A 27,956-nucleotide genomic window follows, 5' to 3' on the forward strand; every position below is an offset into this window, starting at 1 on the left:
TTTCGAGGATGCGATATAATTGCCAGGATGTTCTGACCCAATACGAGGAATCGAGTTGGGCTATCTAAACAGGCGAACGTGCGTGTCCGCCCACGCTTGAAGTTCTATCTTGTTAATTGGCATGGAAAACGTGTAATGGAATCCGTAGTTAACCGTAGTTGTTGCCGGTTCGAAATTAAATGCAACGGAGTACACACGCTATCCTCGTAAATTGGCGAAGCTCAGCCTTTAGAAATTGACGCCTTCGTTTGAAACTGGTCGAAACAATGCCAGGATCGCGTTTTTGTACCAATAACGTGATGTTTGCCGAATGATGAGTTTAACGCGGTTGATTTGTTTTTAGAATGAATCCATTTCAATAATGAATTTTTAATCTTTGCATCAATAATCATGAATAATCTTTTGAAATACTTAAATCTTCATTATTTAATCCAGGCTTCGAAAGAAAGAAATTAAATTTCTTTATAATTATAATTCTTCGATAATTGTTTTTATTTGACTGAAGAGGTGTAATGAAATGGAATGGAATTAACGATTTGTTACATTTTCTTAATTATTTTAAAACTTTGAAAAGAAATCATTTGAACAAACCATTCATCGTTTCTTTATACTCAATGATGAATACCGTCTAAAAAAAAAAAATCTAAAAATTTTTTTTACTTCTCGGTATAAGGTAAGAGACCTGTTTGCTCTTCGATACAGATGATAAGATTATCCCGCGATGAAGTCACGGTACAAATAAAGATAGATCGTCGTTGAAAAAATGAGAAAGAAATGAAAAGAGAAAAATAAAAGAAAGTTAAAAAAAAAAAAAAAAATGAAAAAGAAAATATAATCGCGGCGATACGTTTAACAAATTGCTCAAGATCGAGACGATGTTTCAACAATTGAAGAAAGGAACTTTCAGATAGATGGAGCCATAGTCGATTATCTTGATCGCTCGTTTCGCGCGGATTATACGCTTGTCTCATTTTTGATAAATATGCACAAGTTTGTCTCTCTCTTTTTCTCTTCTATTTTGAAATATAAATAGACGGGTACGAAGAGTTTATTGATCGCGATGCATTCAAGGTTTTGCAACGACAGTGCGCGATTATGTAAGCTATGCGTGCAATTATTGCGTTGTGTCGTGGTTCAAATATTTCTTGGGGGCAGGTGTATTCTGTATTCGATAAAATGATATATTCAGCATAAAAAACTACTTCTTCTTAAGAATTTTCATCTTTATAACTATCTTCTCAAGGATTTTTCTAGATAGAAGGATTTTTGATTGCTTTTTTTTTTTTTTTTTTCTAAATTTTTGTTTAACTTTGAAGATATATTGTTAATTTAATTATTTGATATTAAAGGAAAATAGGGATTACAGAATTATTGCGTGTTAGATGTGAGGATCGGAATTTTTAGTTGTATGAATAAATATTTTTTACAAGAATTATTCATCTGCTAGTTTCAAATTGTCATATTGTAATTTTATGTAATTATTATATCTTTGTGTATAATCAATATATGACTTATTATTTATATAATAATGATAAGTAATTATTTCTTATTTAAGAACAACGCTGTTGAGTAGATATTTATAATTACATAATTACATTCTATCTTAAATAATTCTAATTATTTTTTAATCATGCGCCCATCTAGTGAAATTTATGTCTCTAATATGAAAAAAAAGGTTCGTCATTCTAGTATTTTTCCATAGCTTGAGTCAAGTTGTACAGCTCGCATGAATTGACCATTTCAATCATTCATGTTTAATGCCCAAATTTCCGCAAATTCGTCATTTTGACTTCAATCTTAGACATTAAATCACCTCGTTCGTAATCACCGATTTTCTTTCCTTTTTTCTCGAAATTTATCAGGATTGGATTTTTCTTTTTTTTTTTTTTATTTTGTTATGTACATATCAATCTTCGATACATGTTCTTATAATTAGGCCAAGTGGGTATCTTGTTTCGATAAAGTAGTTTTACGTGATACTTAATAAGAAATCTAATGATAAATAGTACAGATATTAATAAAACGATATTTCGTTATTTCATCAATCAATTCTTTGAAATATTCCTTTGATTTAAGAACGATAGATAAGAATATAAATTAAGTGGAATACTTAAGAAAAAAAAAAAAAAAAAAAAAAAAGAAAAAGAAAACGAAGAAAAAGAATCGATTTGTTTGCATCGTGCATATTTTCATTGTTGCTTACTTATCCATTTTAATTAATTTAAATTATCGAATTAAAAGAAAAGAGGTATACAATTATAATGCTGGCTATATAATGAATGGAAACTTTCGTAAATTTTTATATTTTTTAAACTTTCGAGTTTACATTCAATTCGTTTTTCAACAAAAGGAGAGATATAATCTTCGATATAAATTAAAAGGATGAAAGGAAAAAAAAAATTTGGCCTTTCAACTGTTCTTGCGTAGAAATTTTCAGATTTCAATGAAACTCCTTGTTTTTTTTTTTTTTTTTTTTTTTTCTTTTTTTTATACTTTGCGCGTTACATCACCGTGCAATTTTTATCGGTGTGCACGGTCAACCAGTATCGCTTTTGCGATAAATTTCATCGTTTCTTGCTCTCATTTCGCGCGGGAACATGACCTGTGTAGCCATTAAAGTCGCCGGAACTAATAGCCGTTGCATACATTTCTTAAGGGGCTTCGTTTTAAAAAGCACAGTCGGTGTAAAGCAATTTATAACTTCCAAACGCGTGAATACATTCTCTGCCCGAGGAACTTACATTGGGAAACGAATATCCAAAAGGGAATTGAAAGTGCATTATAATTAGAACGAGATCGCTCGTGTGATTCGTATTTTATGATTGTTCAAAATACGAACAATTTTAATTTCATCGTTTTAAATATTTCTTTAAAATATATTGTCTGGGAAAAAAATTTTCGGAAAGGGATAGAAATATTTTTATGTAATTTGATTTAAAAAATGCTATTCAATTATGATATAAGTTTATTTTTTTTTTTATTAAACATTATTATTTCTTTCTTATTAGTTTTTATAATAAAATCAAACTTTTTTTTTCTTTTTTTTTTTTTTTTGATAATAATTTTGTTAGGATTAATCAATTTTCTCTTAATCATTATAATTAAGTTACGTTGTGTACGATTAGTATTTAAGAGAATGTCGATGATTTGTCTAAAGTGGTATTTCTACCTTAAATTGTAAGATTTGAATTGATAACTGGCATTAATTAATAATAATAATAAAAATAAAATAAAATCAAAGTTTATGTATATATTCATTTATTCATTGAAATTTGAAATTTGTCCGATTTTTGTCGAATTTTTTTCTTGATAGTCGCATTAATTTGTATTCATGACCAACTCAACCTTTCGATACATGTATTAAGTCGAATAAAAAAAGAAAAAAGACATTTTAAAGTATATATAACGATAAAACGACTTATTACGCGACTGTACGTCGACGATAAGACCATTCGACGACACAATTGTTTTTAATGGAAATTTTTTATCTGAATTTCTGTCTTTCTCTTTCATAATCTCTTATTTTCATTTTTTTTTTATTCGTTTTCCGTGATAATTGATCAATGGTAATGTAACTTTATTAGAGACTTAGAGACTCAGTCATTGATCCTTTAAAAATAATCAAGTCATGGATAATGGAAATCTTCTTTATACTTTATGAATAAAACTTATTCGATGAAAAATTTATAGAAGAGTATTGGAATTTTTTTTTAAAATAACTTTTATAGATACAGTTTTATATATATATATATATATATCATTATTAGAAAAAATAAAAATATAATTAGATTTTAAGAAGGAGGATTTCATTTTTGAATGTTCTATTTTTATGGTAACAATTTTCTGAATTGAAGCATTGTTCGATCTTCCAAAGTATTTATCGAAGATGCTCGGCCAAATCGTTGAATATACGTTTCAAAAATGTATGATTTTATAACATTGAATAAAATAGAATGAAATATGCGATAATATGATTTCTTGAGATATTTCAAAAAAAAAATTATTTTCTCAAATGTTATATAATTTTTGTATAATATTACTTATAAATGGTAATATAATACGAAAAACCATTCCTCCTCACTAATTCCAAAGAAATCCTAAATTTTCCTTTAATGTTATAAAAAAATAATCACACTTTTTCTCATTTACAATTCTAATTTCAATCTCACAATTCTTTTATACTTCTGTAATTTCAATTTTTTTTTTTCAACATTTAACATTTATCTCGATGTTGAAAATAATATTATATTTTATTTATAGCCATAAACTAATTTGTTCTCTAATAAAAATTAGTCTTAAATTTTATCGCATATGTCTATTTAAAAACGAAATCAATTACGATGTATTCGTAAAAAATATACTATGGATTATTAAGTGGAAAAAGGAAAAATTTGACCAAAAAAAAAAAATCCAATCCAAAGGACTACTACTTCGATTAATATCAAATGACAAATTCGTTTTCCTTTGTTTCAACCAGTAGAAAACGCCGGTTATTTACGATCGAGCTGGTACGTGTTACTCGATGTGATCGAAAGTGGCGGTCGCGATAAAACGAGCGAGGGAACGGCTTCCCACAAAGCGGTGCAGAACTTTTACGTAACACACCGGCTAGACCAGGGTCGTCGTCGTCGTCGACGGTTGGCCGCTCGGTACACGTCGTGAGAAAAACACGTGGAGTGTGACTGACTCTTTCAAGTTTTTTTCCTCCTTTTCTACCGTCCTCGCTATTTATATTTCCGCAAGGCTACGAGCGCGCATCTGTATTTCGCTTCAACGGCGAAACGATTTCTCGCGATGATTTATCGATCGAAATTTTATCGATAATTTTCCACCACTGACTTTTTTCTCCGAGAAGATAGCAAATCTTGGAGCTTAGAGAGATGCGTAGAGATCTAGAATCAAAATACAAGTATTATTAATTTTAATTACTATTTTATTTCGATCTATAAACCGAACCTAACCTAAAAACTCAAATAATCTCCCTAGCTGAAAATATTGGCAAAATCTTGTCCATTAAACGACAAACCCTCCCCTTTCTCCAACCCATATCTCTGAATCAACCGAAACCAAGAAAACCACCACCTCTGAGCGATGGGCATTTAAACAGGGGGGAGGATCTCGAATTGGTGGGTGGTGGTCGGTCGCGTCGGGGCATCGATCGCGTCTGCTCCAGGGTGACGGGACGGTCCGGCGCCGGGGTGGCGTCGTTGTGGTGGGGAGAAAGTTGCACTCGGAGTGTAAGCGGACTCCCTATATGCAATTGGCTGGAAAGCGCGTCGCTGGAGGGGATGGCGGGGCGGAAAAGAGGGATCGGGCGAAAGGGAGAGCCGTGAGGTGAGCGAGGGAATGGTGGAGGGGTCACGGAAGGGGAAGGCAAGTGCACACACAAAGTAGACATATAGGTCAATGTCGGGACACTCCCGTGCACTGTTTAGCACGACTCACCTAGTGACCTACTTGCCTCCTCCTTTTGCGTACTCTGACCAGGCTCCGCTCCTAGCTTCCCGGTCTCTCACGGTTCCAGACAACGAGACACAGGTGTTGCACGCTATAGCTCGAAAGTAGTCGGGACGCTTGCCTATTTTTGCCCTTATTTACCGTTATTTTTATATCAGGATTGATGTATCGGAAACCGATGTTTTAATGGGATATTTTCGTATGAGATTATGGTATTTTTTTTTCTTTTGGAAATGTTCCTTTCATCACGAGAGATTATTTTTTTTAAATTGTGAAAAATGTTAACTTCATTTTATGTAACTACATTTTTTATGTTTCTTTTTGTCCAAAATATTTGTTTAATCTGATCTCATTTCTTTATCTTGATTTTCCCCTCCCCTCCCCGTCTATTATTCTTAATAATAGATTTATTTATTATTTAGAATTTTTCTTTCTTAATAATCAGCGAATTATTAAATTATTAATTTTAAGTTATTTCAATTATAAAAAAATTAGTTAGTAGTATATTTTTTTTTATGATTAAATATCGTAGAAAATTATAAATTATGGTCTGTTAAGGTTTTGACAGATACTTTGAACCATATATAATGTATATCTGTAAATGTATTCTATCTTGGAATACGAGAACATCCTTGCAATTTTCACGCACGTGTAATCCTCGTATTATTTAAATTGACCTATTTTTCTGGCTCTTCATGCCAGCCAACAAGTTTTCTTCGTTCTCGTGCTTCGTTTCTTGAATTAGACCGATCTGTTATTATTCTATTTATTGAATTAATTCCTTTTTTTTTTTTTCAACAAAAATCTTCGGTATTTCTTTCTTTTTGGATTTTACGCGTGTTTCAATCTCCGCTCCGCATTCATGGTACGTAATTTTTGTGAAAAATGATGTATAAAAAATATATATACATATATTTTTATTACACGTGCCTATTATACTTTTATTACACGTGCACATTTGATTGACCTATATTCGCTTTCAACAGCGAGTGCAGCTTTTATTGTCCTCCTGGTTTCAGTGCCACGCATTGTTGTTCTATTTTATGCGTTTCCCTCGACAGTATGCGAAACGATATCGCGTTCTATAAATTTTTTTCGTTTGTTTAAACGTCATATATATAATTCAAGGATATAATAATTAAAATTCTCGTGAAACTTCTAAACTTTTTCGTTATTTTAGTTATCTTAAAACATTCATCTATGTAAAATATATAATTTCCTTAATTTTTTATCCTTGTTCGTTCGTGTTTAATTATATCGAATTAATCTTAATATTTATAGCGGAGAAACATTCTATTCTCGCATTCAATAAATTTCAACAATCAAACAATTTTTGCAATTGATTTATAATCCATCAATCGATTAAAAAAAAGATGATTAAAGAAAAAAATCAATCCTTCGAATAATTCAGAAACATAATTACACGAGTGTTAGACTCACCTTCCATTTCAATCATCGATTCTCTGCTACCTGTTCTTCTATTCCCTCTTTTCACGAGGACGGTGCATGCGTTTCCTTGGGAAATCCGCACTTGACCCAATTTTCGGCCTCGTTCGATAGCCGATGGTCCCGCCAAGTTTTCCACGGAAGCTACGGTGGGGTCGGGTTGGAAATGTTGGACGCACGAATCGCGTTTCAGCGTGAAATTGCACCGGGAACCTTGACATTCCCGCGAGATCGGCAAATGGAACCTCGTCACGTAAACCCCCGCTTCCGATGGGACCGTGTAACAGGAAATCACCAACGAAGCTTTCACGAGCGATGCGATAGCAAAGTTTCTCGTTTGCTGGACGGAGATGATCCTATCCTAGAATTGCTCTCGAAGCAAGTTGACGAAACTCGTTTGCACGTTGGATGATTATAAAGTGAAGAAATGATAAGTAAAAAATAAGTAAAAATGTGTGAATAATAACGGAAGTAACGAGAAGTAGAAATATGTAAATTATGATAAAACTAGTCGAGTCTGTCTTTCTGATTTAACTTTTTAAATGGCACTTTTTTTTTTTTTTAACATCATTTAAATGAAGTATTGTTATGAACCAAAAAAAGAAAAGAAAAAAAAAGAAAGAAATATTTCACATCTCTCTAATTCATCTTTTTTTCTGTTGCAGGTGAGTCGAGAAGTTTTTTGAGCACGAAATAGAATAGCAATGCTTTGCTGCGTAAGTAATTATTAACTAAACTAAATATGCGAATTTAGATCGAAGAAGATAGATACGATAATTGATAATTCAATAATTTAACTTTAACGCGTTTTAAAATTTTCGTTAGAATCGACTTGTTTATTTTTTTTTTTTCTTTTTTTCTAAATTTTCTCGTTATGAGAATAAAATCTACTGTCATGTTAATAAAAGAAAGATATTTCAGCGAAAATAGAGCAACGGTGAATCGGTTCAAAAGGTAGTATATTATTATATCTTGCCACATTTGCTCAACATAAGAACAAACAATAATTCGCTTTCCGTTAAGCACTTTCTTCGGTTGATTGGCTTACGAGAGTGGAGTCTTAATACGGTTATCCTTAACTTGGTCAAGGTTTATCTCATGGTCCGAAGGGAACCACGATGAAGGGGCAACCTGGCGATATTAAAACAAAAAAAAAAAAAAAAAAAAATAATAATAAAAAATAAAAAGAAGAACTAATCAAGCTTTTTTCTGTCGACCGATATCTTTACTGCCGTTCTTCTGGAACATCATTTTATCTTTCATGAAAATATCCAATCGATCCAACGTATACATTTCCACGCCACAATTAATTTTGAAAAATTACATTTACGTACATATATTACGTCGTATTTGAATCTGATAACTGTGCCACAAGATACAAGAACAAGTTATAGGTTTACTGCAGGGCAAGGATTCCAATAATTTCAAACAATTATTCGCGATGGACAGTGAAAAGCATGCACTGATGCAAGAAGAAGCGCATCCGTCACACAATGAATACGCTGAACCGGCCATAACTCAACAGGAATTGACTCGAGAACAGTTTTATTGACGCTTCCTCGTTCGCTTTGATAAGCGTCCTGCCAAATGTTTGTGAACGCTCTTTTTGTTAAGTACACTATATCCACTTCCGGTGTCTTAAGAATTGGCCTGTCTCGTTCGTCCCAATACGCGAAATATTGGATAAGTTCCCAAATTATTCTAATATATAAATAGTCAAATATACTAATTATTCATTGTTATAAAAACTTATTCTCTTGATATTGAATCTCACGTAATCATTTATCATGATATTTATTTCGATTTTCATTCTTCCCCCTCTTTCATTCACCTTCTCAAGTGCTTTCGTTGTTCCATATCGGACGTGAATTCTATTACTTAAGTAAGTGCTCGATTTGGATCCCAATTTTCGGGCACTTATCCAACGTTTACCGTACACAATTTCTGGATCGGTCTCAACCGGGTGAACGAACTATTTATACGATCGTCTATGAACACGAACCAGTGTCGTTTCTTTGCTCGACACGAGTGAGGAGAGAATTTCAGGAGCGTGTGGTTGATTCTTCCGTCGCAATGCGGTGGCCACGTACGTTGTCCTTGACTATTCTATCTCTCTTTCTGCATAACCCTCTCTCTCTCTTCGTCTCTCTGTCTTTCTGGCAACTTGTTTCTAATCCCTTCCACCCACACCTGATTGATCATCCTTCCTCTCGTTCCTCATGAACGAGCATTATTTATAGCTAGATTGTATAGTGTGAGTGCATAGTACAACACAAGCCACGAGTGTGACCGATCCGATGCACGCTCGAGACCAAACATTGACTCGTTTGATGGATCGTTTTTGATGGATGGAACTTTCAGGATGGTAATTGGCATTCAGAGGTGTTAAAGTGATGGTTTTCGTTCCATCAGGACTTTTGATATAATGTGTCGAGAGTGTAGAATCGTGAAATCTTAATATTGGAAATTTTTGTATAAAATCGTTCAAGTTAATAAAAGTAATTATAGTATTTAATTTAATAGAAAATTTTTTTTATGCGAAACAAGGAAAGTATTTAAAGCGTTTTTTGATTTAACAACATTTGATCTAGTGCCAATGCAAAATACGTCAAATGAAATGACGTAAGATCATAGGAATCCCATACAATTTCATAATGCAATCGTAATCGTAACATTCCAATTATTAATTCGAGAATAAACGGAAACGCACCAAGCTCTCAAAGTGGAATCGCTATTCCATTATGAAAACTCCTCTTTTCCCTAATAGATAGAATTCAATTTCGATATTCTATTTTCGATTTAACGAATTTTCTCTAACATCTCTATATCTTCGATTCTCTTAATATTCACGTTATAAATTTTTTGAATTTTATCGAATGAGAAATCTTTTAAAATCATTTATACCGATTGCCTATTTATATTTAAACTTTCCAATACTATTATTCAAAGGGATTTCTTCTTTCTAGAAAATTTTTACAAAATTTTCCTATCAGAAATTTACGAAAATAAAAGAGTTTAATTAACAGAAGTCAACTTATAATTCGATCTCTCTTAAAATAAATATTCCTTCACTTGTTCGAGACTCTTTGGCGACACAAGACGAATTCACAATAGCCAATTTACCACTAGGATTGTTGACCGGTTCCAATAGTGGCCGTGTTCAGATGTTAAAAGTTTTCAAATGTTCTTTCGACATCCCTTCGGTGATTTTTTTTTTTTTTTTATTTCGGATGTGTGTCCAGTCTTCACTAGGGATATTCTTTTTTTTTTCCCCAGAAAAACGACATCCAACGGTGTTGCCTCACCGCTTATTAGGTTTCAAAGAACGATTAACCCCGAAAAATTGCGAGCTTTCATGGGTGAACAATGCCGGGGTTGATTGGTATTCGCTTTAGAATTAGAACCCGAATTTTTGCATTGTGCAACCGTACCAACAGCTGCACCGCCGTTGCTTTCTTCTGCATCAGACTTTTTTTCTTCTCTCTTTTTTTTTATCTCGCTTCAACTTCCTTCGCATTCAAATTATGCTTCCGTCGTGTCATAATCGAATGAATGTTAGTACGTTAAACGTTCGTCCATTTGTGATGCTTCTTGATAGTGGTACTGATTGTTGAATCGCAACTCATCGTTCGTATTGCAGTTTTGATTCACGATTGTTCGAACATTGTTTTAATACAAAGTTTATATATCGTAGAAATGTAAATTAAATATAGATTAATTTAGAGTCGAAATTAGAAGATGAATTAATTTCGTTGATTTTTCTTGCGTGTTTGGCAACCTTTCCAGGGTCCAAAGGACCATACAGTATCCCTGACGACCAAACGAGGGAGAAACCAGTTTCGACGAAGAATGTAAACGGAATATTGGCAAGTCCTGTTAACCTTTTCTCGTTCTATTCACCTGTTCGCAAAAACAAGCAAGGGTATTATTGCTTTTATATCATAGTATATCAAAGTTTCTCTTTATTCGATTATTATTATTATGATAAAAATTTTCCATCGATAATTATTTTGGAATAGAAATTACATAAATCGTGGAAACTATAAACTAACTCATTAAAAAAAAAACTATTATTATTTTTATTAAAGTTAACAATCTCTGTTTTAATAGAATCGTTCTTTGAAACATATTTTATCGATTCCAGTCGAGAAGTATCGTAAACAACTATTTTTAAAATATAAAAAATTGAAGAAACCACTCGTAAAGAATATGCGGTGGCGCGTGTTGCACAACCGTGGTGGATGCACGAAACGCGCCATAAAACATGCGCGAAGTCGCAGAATGGAACGGGAGAAGACTGAGCCATCGCTCGGGGATTCGTTTCCTCGATTTTCTCCGTGACGAGCGCATAATAAACTTTAAAGCTGGCAAGACGACTCAAATGCATCGGCAGAAAGTGTGCACGAGTCCCGCGATAGCGAGTAGGTGGCTAACCTTGACGACCACTTACACGATCGACGCTCTTGCACGTGCTTATACACACACGCATATATATACAAGCGCGCACAAGTTGCAGCAACGACGCAGCACGCGACGCTATCGGTATATATGTATATATATCGTATCTGTGTGCTGCGATACTCGACCACGTATATACGGTTGATTACCGTGAGTTTACATAGGGTGTCGGTTAGCTAGTACATGGGGCAAACAGTTTCGAGAAGAGTGCAAAAAAAAAAAAAGAGGAAGAACCATCTTTGATCGAACTTCCTTAAAAAAAAAGCGAGCTTAGTTGTTGTTAAGACAAGGAAACGGGTGTGTCTAGTATGTTGAGACGAATTGAAAAAGTATTGGAACAGGTGCGGCAGACTACTCGTGGACGTGTTCCGTTCCACGAAAGGCCGCTGCAAGGATATTTTTTTTTTTTTTCGAACAGTATACGGTTAACAAAGAAAACGGAGACTGCCAATATAAACAAGTTAAAAAGAGAGCGAATCTCGTTATCTGGTAGAGGACAATGTCAATTTTTCACGTGAAATTGATATTGTTTGCATTATTGGTCACGTATTTGTATGCTTCGTGCACACTACTATTGGCCTGTCGCGAACAAGTTTTATCGACATGAGATATATAAAAGGGAAACGATCGTTCGTGACCGTCCCGCTTATCTCCATCGGCAATCTGGTTGTGTTGTTAATTTAAACGTGGTATCGAACGTGCCACGCCACATAGAGAACCACCGGCTGATCGTTAATTATAATCGTTTCGATGCGATTCCTCGGTATGTACTGATTCGCGCTCGTTTCATCGGCGTTGCTGCTAAAAATAACCTCTCACAGCGGCACAGCGACTCCTCTTCGAAATGTGTTTAAAACACGTCTTTACGAAAATGCGCGTATCTGATTCAGCATCTAGTCGCCGCTCGTTACAGGCATAACGTAAATCTTCGTTAGAGGTTCCTAGTCACAGCTTATTTCCCTTATCAGATTCGTTGTTACATGTTCGGTATTGGAGGTGTATATTTCGGTCACCTGGTAGAAATCTCATGCAAGGCTCGTCGCGCACGCTCGACATTGCAAACGCTCTCCCTTCCCCTTTGCTTTCGACGATTTCCCCCACTGTTGTGCCATTGGACGAGCCAGCTCGTGACGGCGGAGAGTGAGGAAGAGGGGAGGTCGATTCTCCCGTTTCGGCCGTGCACTAGAACTTGACTCCTAAGCTCGACAGTGACGGCGCAAGCTCTATCTGCGTCTTTCTGTCCCTTTTCTTCTCCTTTTTGCTCTTATTCGTGTTCATCGTTCTTTCCTCTCTCGTTCTAACATCTCCTCCCTCTCCCCACCACAGTCGCATCGCATCAAACTCGCTTGGAGACCTCGAGCGGTAAGGTTACATTTCTATCATCAAGTATTACACATTTTTATCGATTATGTATCGTCTCATAGACCACGTTGATCGCATTCGTTTTACATAAATTGAACGGATAGAATGAAAAGTTCGAGGATCTTTTTCGTATACGGTTTTTATCGCTCGAATTCTTATGCGAATGAATCGCTGACCTATATTTTGTAATTTGTCGATAAGATGATTGAAGATATCACGCGAAGAAGAAATTATTTTTTCAATGATATGATTAGAAATTATTGATCGAATTATATATATTCGATTAGAAAATTAATCGTTTTGTAATTAGAAATCGTTTATCGTTTCGTATTCACATTCCTATGAAGAAAAGTGCAAGTAGAGACGGAACGTTACTTGTCAGGCGTGACTCGCTTGTACTCCTTCCTTCTTCAGCATCCTCCCTTCCTCATCCCGCAGCCTGCCACCACCTTTTCGTCCTCTATCGCCTTCTCCTCGTCCTTCACCTCCTCTTGATCCTCCATCGTCCCTCTCTTGCCTCTCTTGTGGTTCTCCCTCCTTTTGAACCCTTCCTCCATCCTCCCTGTCCCCACTTCGCTTGCCTGCCGGCTGCACGCTCACATGCAACGAGCCAGACCGGCCGGCTGGCACTCAGTTGCCTTTAGCGCCGTGCATCTCCGAGTCAGTCAGTCAGTCAGTCAGTCATTGAGTCAGTCAGTCGGTGAGTCGGATCGACACGCGCGAGGAGATATCGTCTGTTGTAACTATGTACATTCTTTATTCTCGCCATTCTCGTTCTTTCCTCCTTTCTCCTTTTCTCGTTCTGTTCTTTCTCATTCTATCTTGCGAAATTTATTCGCATCATTCGGTCGTGTTGAGTGCTGGCCGCGTGCTTCTCTATTCGCGGCACGTGTGCTTCTGAATGCGGAGAAAAATGTGCGCTTGTCGCGTGCACTGTGTCTACGATTCGTTAGATCGAGTCTCTTGCTTATTTCCAGGAAGTTCGAAGCACGTCACGCGGCATATGTGTAATATGATATGATGGAAAAAGTAAAGTCGAACGCGCGTTAGGAAATTTCCACGGTACAAAGAAGGTGCAACAATTGTGTTCGTCTTCCTCCGTGAAAAATTCGTATTGTGGAGTTTGTGGTCGCGTTTGTGAAACGCGCTCGTCTTCTCATCGCGCTGTTTTTCCGAACAAGCGATGCAGTGATCAAATTTGAATAGTATTCTGTTCACGCGCGCTATGGCGAAAGGATTGCTTTTGAAATTCCAAATGTTGGGAAGAGAACGAATCATCGTTGTGTTCTTTTCCCAATGGGAAATTTGACTGTGCGTCTATATATAAAGAAGTAGTGCAACAGTGAAGTTCAATGCGAGAACGAAAAGATTCGCACGTTTGTTTTTTACTCGATTAAAATTAAAATGTGACAATCAAACAAGAAATTTATTGTATATCTGATATACGTATAAATAAGTACGTCTAATTCTTCATTTTATTTATTATATACGAAAAAATATAATGTTTCTACTAGAACGTGTCATTGCGGCCTAATTGTATTCGTTTCTTTTTGTAGTAACAATACAATACGACCTTCGAGAATTCGTAAAAAACGAATGTCGTGTATGTCGTGTTTGTGATTCTTCTCCGCAGATAGTTGTCGTTTTAAAATATGTTGATAAAAAGTGACCTCGGATACACAAGAAAACGGTCGTGAGAATAAATCTTTTTCTGTTTGATTTGTTGATGGTTGTGTCCACAGTTCCATGCTATATCTATCGATGGATATTGTGATTGGCGGTTGTTTAAATAGATAATATTTTCCGAATTTTCCCGCGCAAGATGTTTTCATCATTCAGATATTTTCATAGAATAATTTCAATCCAAAATGAAGCTTATTATATGACGTTACGGATGTTTTGCATTTTCTTTTCAGTGCCAAAGATCGAGAACGTCCAATGCTAAAAATGTCACTAAAAGATGCCACATTATCGATCGCTCGAAGTATATTGTCACAGTATGTCGTAATTAAACGTGACTTTTGTAGTGATATGTTTAAGACCATTATATCCGTCGGAACTCGCATGCCAAACAAACGATCTTTGGCCACAATCGTTCGAAATTCGAATTTTCTGATCGTTTTAAATCGTGTTATGAAAAATTCACGATATGACGTATTTTGCCTCCATTGTTGCGATATATTTGAATCGTCGAACTATATTCTTCGTATTTTATACTTCGTATTTCTATTCTATTCTGTCAAAAATATATTATCACGTATCCAGAAACATGGATAAATTTACGTGGTGCAATAATAAATTATTATTTTTTTTTTTATGTGAAACGTGCTTTACGTCGTCAAAGATAGGAGACAGGTTATGAAACGAAATTTCAACAAACTTATTATGTTTGCATATTTATTCATGGGTGCATTGGCTGGTGTATTCGTGAATCATCGTCCCCTAACTGTGAAAGTGCGCAGTTTAAGCCTACCCTTCTCCCTCCCTTGAATCTTCTACGCAGTATTAAGGTCTTGGTTGATCTGTACTGTGACTACATCATTCGCAGCGGACAACTTTTTGTCAGTGTTCAAATACAGTGCACGCATCAAGTTCCTGTTCCGTCGTCTCTTGTAAACAAGTTTATGTGCACCTTTCGTTTACAAATGTAGATTTCATATCATGTAAGATACGTAAGATTCGATGTTTCCGATATATTTATCGATCTTTGTTAACATTCGTTTTCCTTTGATTTGTTTAATTTTCCTGCTATTTGAGATATTTTTCTTTACTTTTCTTATTTTCGTTTTAGTTTTTTTCCAAATTTTTTCACGAAAATCAAGCGACAACCAAAATTATCTACGTATAAAAAAATAATTTTATTTATTAATATTCGAAATATTAGAAGCACAAGTGACAGTAGAAATGTTTGATGGTTTTACGGGTCGCCGCTAAATGGTTTGCTAAATTCAGTCTACGTCGTGTCTGCGTGATGATTCGAGGCCACTCGAAGAATAGCTTTTATGTCCAACACGTGAGAAATGGATAACGGGTGAAGCGTGGATTATCGATTAACTTTCAAGCTGCAAATGACATATCGAATTCAGTCGCTCTCTAATAAATAAATCATATTTTTGTTTTATTTTTTGCACGGCTTTCTCTTAATTTAAAAAATAAATCGATAAGATTAGATCGTGTTCGAGCTGCTAATACTTTTAATTTTAAAAATTCTGAAATCTATTTCGAAATGTCTATATCGATTCTTTGAAGATCTATATTTTAAAGATTTCGTTATATATTTATTTTGATAATCTATAATAATAATAATAATAATAATAATAATCGTTACTCGTTACTCGTCAAACTTATTAAATTTTTAATAATTTATGGATAAAAATATACGCGTACAACTTTAACGTTGCAATTATTAGAAACTTCTTTATTTCGAATTAAGTGAAAATCAAGTCAATAACCTTATAACTGTATATCCAGTCAGGTTACTGCCTTATTCTATTCACGGAGCACCCGGTATATATCGATTCGTCTTTCTCAGTAGACAGGGTCTGACGTAGCCTCTTCGTAGATAACCTTGAACTTCAACCTCGACTTGGAGATACCACCATTAGAAATATATTCTCTCCCATTCTCCATTCATCTTTCTCATCATCGATTGTCGCGAGAGAGGAAGATCGATCGATAAATCGGGAAGAGGGACGAAAATACTCCTCTAATACTCAGCTATCCTTGCTAATGGAAATTAAACACCGTATCTCTTTCCCCTGTTAGAAAGGTTTACATAACAATGGTTAAAGTTTCGCGGTCGGACAAGTATTATCGTCCAGCAACGAAGCGGAATCGTCAGGCGGATACACGCGATGCCAGAAGAATAGAAGATGCATCGCCGTTTCATGCACGTGGATATACGTTGCATTTTGCATAATTGGCCGCGCACGTTACGTAAGCATTGTTTCTACACCGGCGGCGATTGTCACCGTTGCGCAGCCAAGGCAATCGCATTTTGCTGCCTACATGCTGTGGTCAAGGTCGCCGGTTTGTAACATCAACTTGAGGAATCCCGGTAACGGTGAAACAGCATTTTGTCTCGACGAGATTTTAGCCAGTGACATTGATTGAGCTTTGTCTATTGTTCGCTCACTGATTGTTGTAAACTTCTATTATTGGATCTACTTGTCTGAACTTCTATTATTTAATCCTTTGTGATTTTTAACGCTATTCGAATTTTCTATCCATTGCTTCGGGATATGAAAATATTTTCATAATTTCGATGAAATTAATAGTAACAGAGAAAACAGATGTATCTCTACTCTATGTAATCCAGTTATACTCGAATCGAATTGTGCGAATTGTCCGTTTTCTTATGGATTCAGATAAATGGAGTTCTTATACGTATATTCCTTTATCGTAGTTTTGAGGATATTGAAAAAACTTTCTTGGATAGAGATTCACGTATTTTGAATACGCGAATCTCGATAATTGATTATTCGTAATTCAATCAAGTGTTAAAAAAATTATTAGAATTATTACAAGAGATTAAGAAGATATATTTGATATCATAATAATAATAATAATAATAATTTAAGGTTAGGTTTCTCTAAAAATAATCTTGAATATGATAGATATTAATCATCTTTTTAAGGTTAAGTTAAAAGTATACTTGAAAGAGCAACTTTTCTTAGTGTAAATGCAGATTTCTCGTATGAACTTTTTGGAATTCGATCTGGGACTCTCGATTTTCTTCGTCGACTTTCGAACACGTAAAAAGCGTGAAATATCGTGGCCACTCGGTCGCTGCCTCTTTTGATCTCGCCGGTTTCGTGTTACAACTTTTCATTTTCGTTCGCTTTTACTCTCGTTCTCCTTCAAGACTCGCTGGTTTATTCTCGGTTTATGCACGTATTTTAGTCCTCTGCAACTTTGAACACACTCCCAAAGGATCTTCGAAATCTTTCAGAAGGACATTTTAGTTAGCATACCCAGTCGCAAAATTATTACGAGTTAATTATATAGCTGTTATTATTAGATATTCGATCATTTTTATTTAAATACTTTATTCGTCGATATTTATATAATTATTTTAATTCATAATTTAGATCATTGTAAACTTTCTTGATTTTATTTACATTACTTGATTTTTTTCTTTTTATTATTTTCCATTTGTCTTTTTAATCTGTCAAATATACAAAATAATAATAACTAGATACCGTATCATGTTTACTCTAATTAGAACCCATTTTGTTAACAACAAATAATATCGTTTCACTATAGCAGAGATAAAGTTGAAAAACAAAATGTTGTCAATTTATATATATATATACTTTTTCCATACTCGTCATATCTCATGCTTAATAATAATCATTTAAACGTACGACTCGTAGAGTGAACATGGATATCTTCGTATTCGAGATTTTTTTGATTGTACAATTTTAAAAAAAAATTTTCACGTAATCAGAAAACTTAAAATTCTTCATCGAGTATTCCTTTCTCGTTATTCGTCAAAGCTCGATTCTCAAGGGTGCCGGGATGCCGATTTTTGCCAAGTCGAACTTCCGCTCACGTTACATCACAACGTTAACACTCGGCATCGTCGAGTCTTATGCTCGATTCCGAACAGAAATTCTATCTGGCTCGGATTAACGTCCCGCTCTATTTATCATTCGACGATATTCCCCCCTTCTCTTATATATTTCTCTTCTTGTTTACATTTTTTTGAATAATAAGCTCGATCAAAAAAAGAGAGAGAGAGAGAGAGAGAAAAAAGAAAGAACAGAACGAGAGAAGGATCGTTTCGCAATTCGGCACCACGATAAGAATTAAAACGAGAGATTTAATAAAGCGAGCTTATAAAATTTGGCGAATTTGAATTTTGTTCGGATCTTTATCGAGAGACTTTCAAGCTGATCAAAAGTTTTTTGTGAATTTAAAAAGATAAAGATAGATCTCAGTTTCTCAGTTAACAAAACTTTTTTTCATTAATTCTTCAATTATAATTTTGTATAACAATTATTTTTGCGAAATTTCTAATTGCGGATGTAATGTTTGGGTACGAAATATTACAAACTTGCCTCTTTTTTTTTTTTTATTGTAGCTATTAAATCAAATATATATATATAAAAAAAAAAAATCAAAAATTGGACAGACGTTAATTCGGTTGCCCTCTTAAGAGGGCAAAATTTTCAAATATTACTCTTATTTTCCAAGATGTATGTATAGATAGATACATTTTATCCATAAAATACGCGGAGGAAGATCTATATCGTGGGCCAAATCGTGAAACGTTATGTTAAAAACCGATGCAATAAATTCCATTCTTGTTCCTAATCGTAGAGCGATCGAGAGTTGACCGTTCGAACGCGAAACAACCAAAGAGGAGTGCATTGAACGAAACCAAATCGATACCAAAAGAAGAGGGGAAATTAGCTCGATTTAGAGAAGGAAGGAGGAGGAGGAGGAGGAGAAGGAGGGAGAGGTGGAGGAGGAGGAGGAGGTGATGGTGATGGTGGTCGGCTAGTCGTTTTTTTTCGTTTCTCGAGATGACGCGACAAGGATATCGTGCGTGTTTCGCTTGAGAGTAGGATCTTTCGGATTCGGTGAAGTGTAGTAGAAGAAGGGGGAGGGGGGGGTGAGAGAAAAGAGGAAAGAAAAAAAAAAAAGAAAAAGTAAAAGTGACGAGTGAAAACAGGAAGATCAAGACAGCCAAGATGATGAAGAAGGAGAAACCGATGATGTCGGTGACCGCCATCATCCAAGGGACTCAGGCCCAACATTGGTCCCGTGGGAACACTTGTATGTATATCATGACGTTATTTATATAATTGTATATAATTGAACAGTTCGTTTTGTACAGGATATTCCATTTATCGGACATTTGAGACACGTTTGATTTACGTAAAATATAATAATATGGTTGACTTGAAAATGGTAAAATGTAAAATATTATTCGCATAACGTAGATATAAATGGACCATCCTGCACATACACGCGGAATTCAATGTAATATTTCACAGTTATATATATATATGCGAAAGCGGAGAAAGAAAGATGCTATTCTCCGTGTCGTCAAATGCGTACCATTTATCGCATTCCCAAGCCGTTAGATTACGCAGGTTTCATAAGAATTATATTGTTAATAAAATACCGAATTGCATTAAGACGTCTTGCAAGATTCCATTGCACGCGTATGTAAGACATATTTGTGTTTCATAAAGTACTCTTTGTTCTATAACATAATTTACAAAGTTATCTTTGTTGAAAAAAGATAAAAATTCATAATTCATATATATAATAATCTCTTTTGAAAATATGTGTATATATATATATATATATTTATTTATTTTATTATATATATTTAATAAATAATGTAAACAATTGACTTATTTGTCGCATTTAAAAGTAATTACATGTTAAATGACATTACTGAATTTCGTAAATACACTGTTCATTGCAGCTTTCACTATCGTTCCTACCGATTAAAATTAATATCATTTGAAACATCCCACGTCATGAATTTCAATATTTAATGATACCTAAACGAAACCCATTGTTAAATGTGTGCGAACGATAATTAGCATACTGCTGGTAGTACAGTATAGTCAATTAACACCGGTGCCAAGGCTTGCTCTTATCTACGCTCAAAATGATCCTTTTTATAGTTTCACAATAACTTGTGGTTGTAGAAAAATAATGGTAAATGGAACGATGGTAGTTTGTTTCGATCATTTTTAACTCTCTTACGTTTTTACGAAATTATTATAAAAATGATTACACATGATTATCACAAATTACTAATTTGTATTTGTATAAATTATACGATGCTATCTTTACGAGAATTTTAACGTCTGACCAAACACAGGACCAATTTACTCGATTTACGACTATTTGTCTTATTCTCACACTTATTTTTAGCTATGTTAAACAGTTATTATTGTCTATTCTCTGCTTTATTTTATCCTTTTTTATTGATCAACACCATTTAAAAATAAATCGTTAACAAAAATTAGAATTGAAAAGTCTGAAAAGTCTTTACGATTCATTGTTCGCTTTCCAACTTTTGAATAAACATGCATACTTACGTATTATCATTCATGTATTATCGATATCTCGGCACTCGAGTGACTCACGCCGATTCCGCAACCGCTCGTGGATCGGGCCCGTTTAACGCTCGATCGTCTAGCGTTGAACGCATAGGGTGAAGGTCGGCTATTGAAACTTGAATGGCGTGTAGAATTCGCGAGTGAAAACGCATGCGCTCGCGGCGATCTCGCCGATCACATCGTTATCAGTCGTGGCTTTAAAAGCGGCCTTAAAGCGGCCCGCCGCGAGAAGGTCACGCCAATGCGCCTCGTTATCTACGCCTCTGCCGCAATTTACGAGGCTTTTCGAGGCTTATCGCGTGCCCCTGTTGCCGGCCAACAAACGCGGAATGACGCATTTCGAACTTCTTTTTCGTTTGCCTATTTTTCTCCCCCTTCCTCCTCTTCTCCTCTGCTCGAAATAGATTTACGTTACGACAGATTTTTTTTTGGATGGAAAAGTTTTTGTATTTCTTATTTTTAAATTTTAAAATATCGATAAGATAATTTACGTTATGTTGTTTCAATTACGAAATTGAAATAAAAAATTTTTGTTTATAGAAAAATATACAAATATCGCAAGTTTCCTGCTACAAAGTTAATAAAACGAAACCTACACGTTGATATTTAAAAACTCTTGGAGCGTATATTCAAATAAACAATAAACTTTTATTCGCATCATTTTATACGAGATTGAAAATTCTCGTATAAAAGTGTAATAATTTTGCTTTAGAAGATTATCTCAACTATTGCTTGACTTATCGTCGCCAGATGTCCGATTAACTCTTAACTTTCTCGCAAGTATTTTTCCTCTATATATTTTATTTAAGATAGATTTCGTATAACGTTTATCTATAAAGTAAAAAATTTTTGTAATACAAAAATAAAACAAAAAAAATCCTATACCTCGATACTTACTGCTACAAAAAACCAGGAAAAAAGAGTCTCTGTTGAAAAAATACCTCTATCTCCACTCCCATCCGGAATATTTACAGACCTCTCCCCGATACTTGGAGGAAGTCTTCCTCTTTCGTCGTGAAAAAAAGTGAACTTCACCTCCTTCACATAATTTCCACGACTCTATTTGCTCAGTCTAGATCTCTCAGCCCACCTTTTGCCGCAACACACACGTCCGCACATTGTACGCGTTGTAATCGTGGCGCGTAACAACGTGTGATAAGAGCATAGGACGGTTCTCGCAGAGCGGTTCGTGCTGGTTCGATTAATCCACGCACTAGCACGAACGCAACCTTGGCACCAATGCGAACCAACCGTGAAGTGCAGCCTCTGTCGCGGCTGCACACGTGTGCACCACCACTGGTGCACACCTCTTCTGTTTGTGATTAGACTCGACACCGCGTGTGGGTGTTAGTTAGCTCAGTTTGAGCAATTCTGGCCAGACGTGCACGTTTAATTAATGATTGGAATAATTGGACTGACATGCCTGTAGCATTAAAAACGTTCATCGCCGATCGAATTCTTTTACGTTCTATTTTTCTGATAAATTCCTTTTCACACCACGTTCTTATCTTTTGAATCGTGGAGGTAAAATTTAACGAACGAATTAAATAATTAATATATATATATATATTTTTTATATTTTTAAAAGTAAGAAGAATAATGATACGATTGAAAATTTTTAACAGGACAATTATTCTTTATTGTTGAAATATTAATCATTGATAAAATATATCAAAATTTGTTCTTCTTGTATAAGTTTTTATATTTTTTATATTACAAAAAAATATGATACAATTTATTATGACGCTTAACAACGCTTTTTTCTTTAAATTCTTCAATTATATATTTATAGACTTTACGTTATAATTTTTCATTGGACGCATTAAGTATTCACATCGGTTGTTAGATAAAGTTTTTCTTCTCGTATTGAATAGACGGTTACCAAGCTGCATAACGTTTTATAAATCGTGAAGGAATAAGAGGGTACGTATTGAAGAACATGTAGAACGCGTGATGAATGTGAATGACAGGTTGAATCGATTAACAAATCAAAGAGAGACAGTGGCAGACTCATTTTATCGAGGTTTCGGTATTAATCATCGTCAGTGAGATCACTGGCTCGCGGGCGTTCGCGTGATCAAGATCTGAGAACGTTTCGAATAAAAATTACGCGTTTCGAAATCGATCTCGAACGCGATATCGAACAATTTTCCGGGTAAGCGATAGAAATATTTTAATTTTCCTCTAATTTATTCATTCCATTTGAATTTACATGCGGTGATTTTTACAAGGAAAATAATCTCAGATAATCGAAGTGCTACACATATGATGAATCGTCACGGTTTTAATTCTAGTCTCGATGATTCATGCGATTCGAACATTATCGATCAATGCATGCGATCGTGAAATTGTTCCGCGCGATTATTCTTGCGCGGAAATGTTGCGATTTCGTTGATTTCAATTTATCGTTGATTATTCCAAATATACGTTTTTCCTTTTCATTCACTTTCACTTGGATAAATTTATTAAATTAGGATCGAGAAAATTTTACTGAATATCGAATATTAAATTTTAAAGATAACACGTTTCTTCCTTTGTAACGCGAAGTCACGTTTCATTGCTTATAAATAATACGAATTACGAATGTAGAAACATAGCATACTAATTATCGTAAAAATAGATGGAAGACAGATTGTGGTTACCACCCCCGATGGTTGACAATAGTGTATTCGTCGATATCTCGTGTCAAATTGAAAAAAATTCTCGGTTCCGATCTTTTGTTCTCGCAAAAGATTCGTAGATCGTACGAGTTTAATTATCGAAATCCCACGAGATTGCAGAAGAAGCATGATAGGCAAAAGGCGTCTTACAGGAAGCTATCATTCATTGTAGTCACGTTGGAAGGTTTCTCGACGTGGCTAGTGACCGATTAGATGTATCTATTACGTGGACGGATCGGCATACGCAATCGTAGCGGAACGATCGTGGCGTTAATAAACGTTTCGAGCACGTATTCGCATCATATGGAACGTGTAGGTCTCGTGTCGCCACTAAGTTTCACCGAGGTATTTCCATTGCGTTATTCCTGATGCAATCGGCGAATATCAGAAATCGTTTAAATACCTTATGGTGTACATACAGTCAAAGTTTAGTATTCTCGCGAAAATTTTATTATCGCACGATGAAAAGATCATTTTTATCGAAAGGAATGATAATTAATTATTAATTTATTATCGATATAAAAATATATAGTTACAGAGAAATTGGTTCGATAATAAAATATACTTGATCAACGAAATTTTGGGATTGCATTAATATTTTATTCGAGGATATCGTCTCGGGGATTTTTTTTCTTCTTCTCTAGAATCGAGCAGTAATTATTTCGATGACACGCGATTTCCTTGATTTAATGTATACTTTTAATTACCATTAAATACTGTTTTATCGAGTAATATGCAATCATGTTTTTTTTTACCTAGATTCATAATCGATCAATTTTTTTTTTTTATCGGAGCGTAAACTGGTCGGAAGTTATGGAAATGTAAAGAATATATAATTAATTATTCTGTGTATAATTTCCTGAAGTTGAAGTGTTTTATTTAACATTTTGTATGTAATGAGATAATATTTAATTATCGGAAAAGATAATAATTTTATACGTTTACGAGGAAATTTCTCAAATATAGATGAAAATTCGTGAGATTCGATCGAAAAGTTTTAAGAAGTAGCAACATGATAGAAAGAAAAAAAAAAAACTAAAAAAAGATTGAAACTATATTTGAATAAGATTAAAATTATTATAATCTTATTCAAATAACTTGATTCTATTCTTTATTTGTGACAAGAGATTACCTTACATGTATATCATAGCGGAAATTTATAATTTTAAACGACAATCGTCACTTCTAATCTAGAATTAATAGAAAATTCGTAGGAATGGAATATCGAAATTTTGAAAATTTTGAAACAATTTTCCACTTTCTTTTTTTCGATAGAAAATTTTTCTATTTTTCTAAATTTTATCATTCATTTTATGAAACTTGGTAAACGACCAATGAATAAACCAATCAAAATAAATGAACGACTGAACGATCGACGAAAGGCGCGATATAAATCTTGGATCAAAGCACGCGCTCGACCAATTGTGTTTATGACGCTCGATTGTTGGGTGCGTCTTGGCTAAGATCACGTTTTACACCGTGAGACACGTGCAGAAAATTCCCGTACACGACGATGACACGAGATGAGCATACTTCACATCGAACGTCTTCATTCTTATTCCATTATTTCTGTAACACCTCGTCGATTCGTGTAATTAATTCGTATGACGTAAAAATTCTCGTGTACAATTTCTCTTGTACATAAATCACAATCCAGCAGAATTTCAAAATCTGATTAGATACAGTTTTTCTAACAACGCAATTGCACGGGCATAAAAATAAGAACAATTCTTTTTTAAGTATAACAATGAATATTTTGTAAAAAAAAAAGAAAAAAAAAAAGAATATTCTTATAAAAGATGAGAGTACAGCAAATAAAGGAGAAAAAGAAAAATTCTTTTTTCCCCGAATAAAAAAATTTTCTACGAAACGATAAAAGTGTCTCACATCGTCAATCTGAAATTTTCTCGACGGTCGCATGAGAAATCGAGTAATAATAAAATAGATAGGAATCTGAAGTTGTGTCGACGCTAAGCATCCCCGGGTGGTTGTTCTGGCGGTGAATTTTATATCGTCCCCTCACAAGAGGTGGATTTCTTCTTCGCCCGTGATCCATTTATTTTTACTCGTCCATGGAAAAACTCGACTTTGTCTCCGCTCTCCCTTCGATTTATCTACGTATCTGCCAGACATCCGGTTGCCGGTGTGCCTCTTATCGAACGTGAAATCCCCGATTGTCGCGAAGACCTTTCGAATTATCGAGAGATGCTGCCTCGACGTGTCCTGGAGGCGAGTCTATATCCGCTGGGATTGCAAATTTTCTCGGGTTTTCAAACGGGGAGCCGATATCCGTCTTTCCTAACCTTGATTATAGATGATGGTGTCAGAACGTGGCCTGATACTTTCGAGAATGTGAATTTATCGCTTGGACGAGGAGAGATCGTTTTTTATGGAAGAGTGATTTTTTTTTTTTTTTTTTTTCAGTTTCAGATAGTTTCAGGAAGAAAATAGTTTTATGGTTTCTTTTTCATGTCGGTGGATAACTGGTGAATTTGAGAGATTTAATCAAACATTCTTGAAAATATTTCACTTATTATGTCGATTATATTGGGAAGATTTTATGGAAATTAAATTTTCATCGAATTAATTAACTTGCTCCTTCGGGATGTTTCGCTTTAAATATATTTAAAATGGATATTTTGTCTTTGTTAAAATGTAAAAAAAAAAAAAAAAAAAGAAAAATTTTGTTTAAAACAATTAAAGACAAATCTTAGGCGGATAACAAAAATATAATGTTGCAAACAAGAAATATTTCAAAATGGAAAGAGATTCTTGAAATATATTTTAAGATTGTAAAAATTTCTTATCCATCCAGCGTCATCTTAAATGAAACATCCTGTACAATAGGAATTGACAATAGAATCGCTCGTGTTGAAGGTCGATTTAAAGGTCGATTTTACTTTCTATTCTCAGAAGCTGCAGAAAGTACAATGATCCTCCGTTTGAGGAACAATTGAAATCCGTGTCCTTAACCGGCGAAAGGCCATTGTGGATCGTCTCGTGATTAACGAACTTCTTACCTTCGAGCGAGTTACATCCATCGCCATTACGCAATCTGGATGACGTTTGTTAGCTAACTTTGTTAGCGCCTCCTCGACGGAACGAAATCGATGCCTTTTTGTTCACGCTGAAATAAAGAAACCTCGAATTAACATCGCTGCATGATCGTTGAAGTTACGCGAAAGATTTTATTCAGAAAAATTCACTACCCGTAAAATTTCAATACCCGCCCTTCTTGTTTCGTTCTGCAGATTTTCATCGTTATTTTATCCAAAGAATTTCATGTTCGAAAGAATATAAAATATCCCGAATATGGAAAATTGATATTCCCATAAAGCTTTTTATCGAGGTTTGCCTCGATTGGAAAAATCGGAGTTCAGTTTCTATCGATTCAAAAAGTTTGGCACGAATTCCCGATATTTTTCCCGATAAAATATTCGAAACTTTTATCTACCATCTAAATTAATTTCCATGTTAACGCACAACACCTCTAATTCGAAAATTTATTTTGCCAACGCGTGGAATAACGTGGCATCCACTTTAAACGCATTTATCCTCTCGTTACCCGTTTTAAATATATTTCTTTATCGTGTATAGTAGGAGGGAGTAAATGGAAGCGTGCAAGAGCGAGACACGCCTCGTTGCACCTGTGACAACGAAGCGTATACACGCGGTTTCATACGAGCGCATAACTACACGCCTAGCTCACCTGTGTTTGAAATCGTGAACCCCTGACCTTCGCCATGGTATTCGCGTACAAGGCCAATTTAAGCTACCCCTATTCACATGATACACCGAAGCTCGATTCCTTTCCTAGATACGAGCATTGGATTGCGAAACGCTACTCGCTTTTTCTACATTTAAATAATTTGTTATTTCAACTTAATTTCGATTTAAGGCAATCCATTGAAGCGTGAATATAATAACAGTGTTTCCAGCGATTACGAAACGTTGAGGAAAATTCTAACATTTATTTAAATAAGTGGATAATAAAATAAAACATGGGATATCGACACATATATTATATTTCGTCGTAAAAATTGTTTTAAATCGTTGAAATTAATTTCTTTACGAAACTTTGGTTTTCCTTTTTTTTTTCCCTAGTATTCTTGACGCTTACTCTACGAAAGATAAAAAAAAAAATTTATAAATTTATAAATTTATAAATATTATTAAAAATTTGATTAATTATCATTTGGAGAATGGATTCTGGAGAACACGCAACATCCAAAAATTGGTACGCAAAAAGTGTCGATCGATTGAATAAAGAAAAAAAAAAAAATATTTAACCAAAGCATTACATTAAAGTTGGTTCGATGAAGTAAAACGACAACGTTTCGCCCAACGTAACATCTCGTAGGAATAACGACGAGGTTCGATTCGATTGAATAAGAGCGGATCGATGGAGCGGCGGGGTGCTTGGTGGCCGTGGCTACGCTCCTGGACCGATCTATATGCAGTTATACTTTATATAGCAACACGC

At 34.7% G+C, this 27,956-nt stretch overlaps 1 protein-coding gene and 1 long non-coding RNA gene across 11 annotated transcripts in view; one reads left to right on the forward strand and one right to left on the reverse strand.

The window, feature by feature from the left end:
- The window catches only part of usp (retinoid X receptor ultraspiracle), a 59,092-nt gene that overhangs the window by 4,137 nt on the left and 26,999 nt on the right, over positions 1 to 27,956 (forward strand). For 2 of the 10 annotated variants that reach the window (XM_012492027.3, XM_012492021.3), the window contains exons 1-2: positions 13,328 to 13,470; positions 19,048 to 19,506. The exons of 1 other annotated variant lie outside the window; for it this stretch is intronic. In XM_012492027.3, coding sequence (XP_012347481.1) covers positions 19,422 to 19,506 — 85 coding nt within the window. In that variant the 5' untranslated portion in view covers positions 13,328 to 13,470; positions 19,048 to 19,421. Of the gene's footprint in view, positions 1 to 12,588; positions 12,724 to 13,308; positions 13,471 to 13,513; positions 15,387 to 16,488; positions 16,660 to 19,047; positions 19,507 to 27,956 lie in introns of those variants that run through there. 7 more of the 10 variants (XM_086917846.1, XM_012491992.3, XM_012491999.3 and 4 more) reach the window with 7 other exon arrangements.
- On the reverse strand, positions 20,102 to 22,255 carry LOC147658844 (uncharacterized). The gene is made up of 3 exons (XR_015295262.1): positions 21,711 to 22,255; positions 21,410 to 21,644; positions 20,102 to 21,204 (listed from the first exon to the last, which is right to left on the reverse strand). It is a non-coding gene; the product is annotated as an uncharacterized LOC147658844 (long non-coding RNA).

The sequence above is a fragment of the Apis florea genome, unplaced genomic scaffold, assembly GCF_048593485.1.
Source record: "Apis florea isolate Af1SG1 unplaced genomic scaffold, ASM4859348v1 contig_1615_pilon, whole genome shotgun sequence".
Classification (NCBI taxonomy): domain Eukaryota; kingdom Metazoa; phylum Arthropoda; class Insecta; order Hymenoptera; family Apidae; genus Apis; species Apis florea.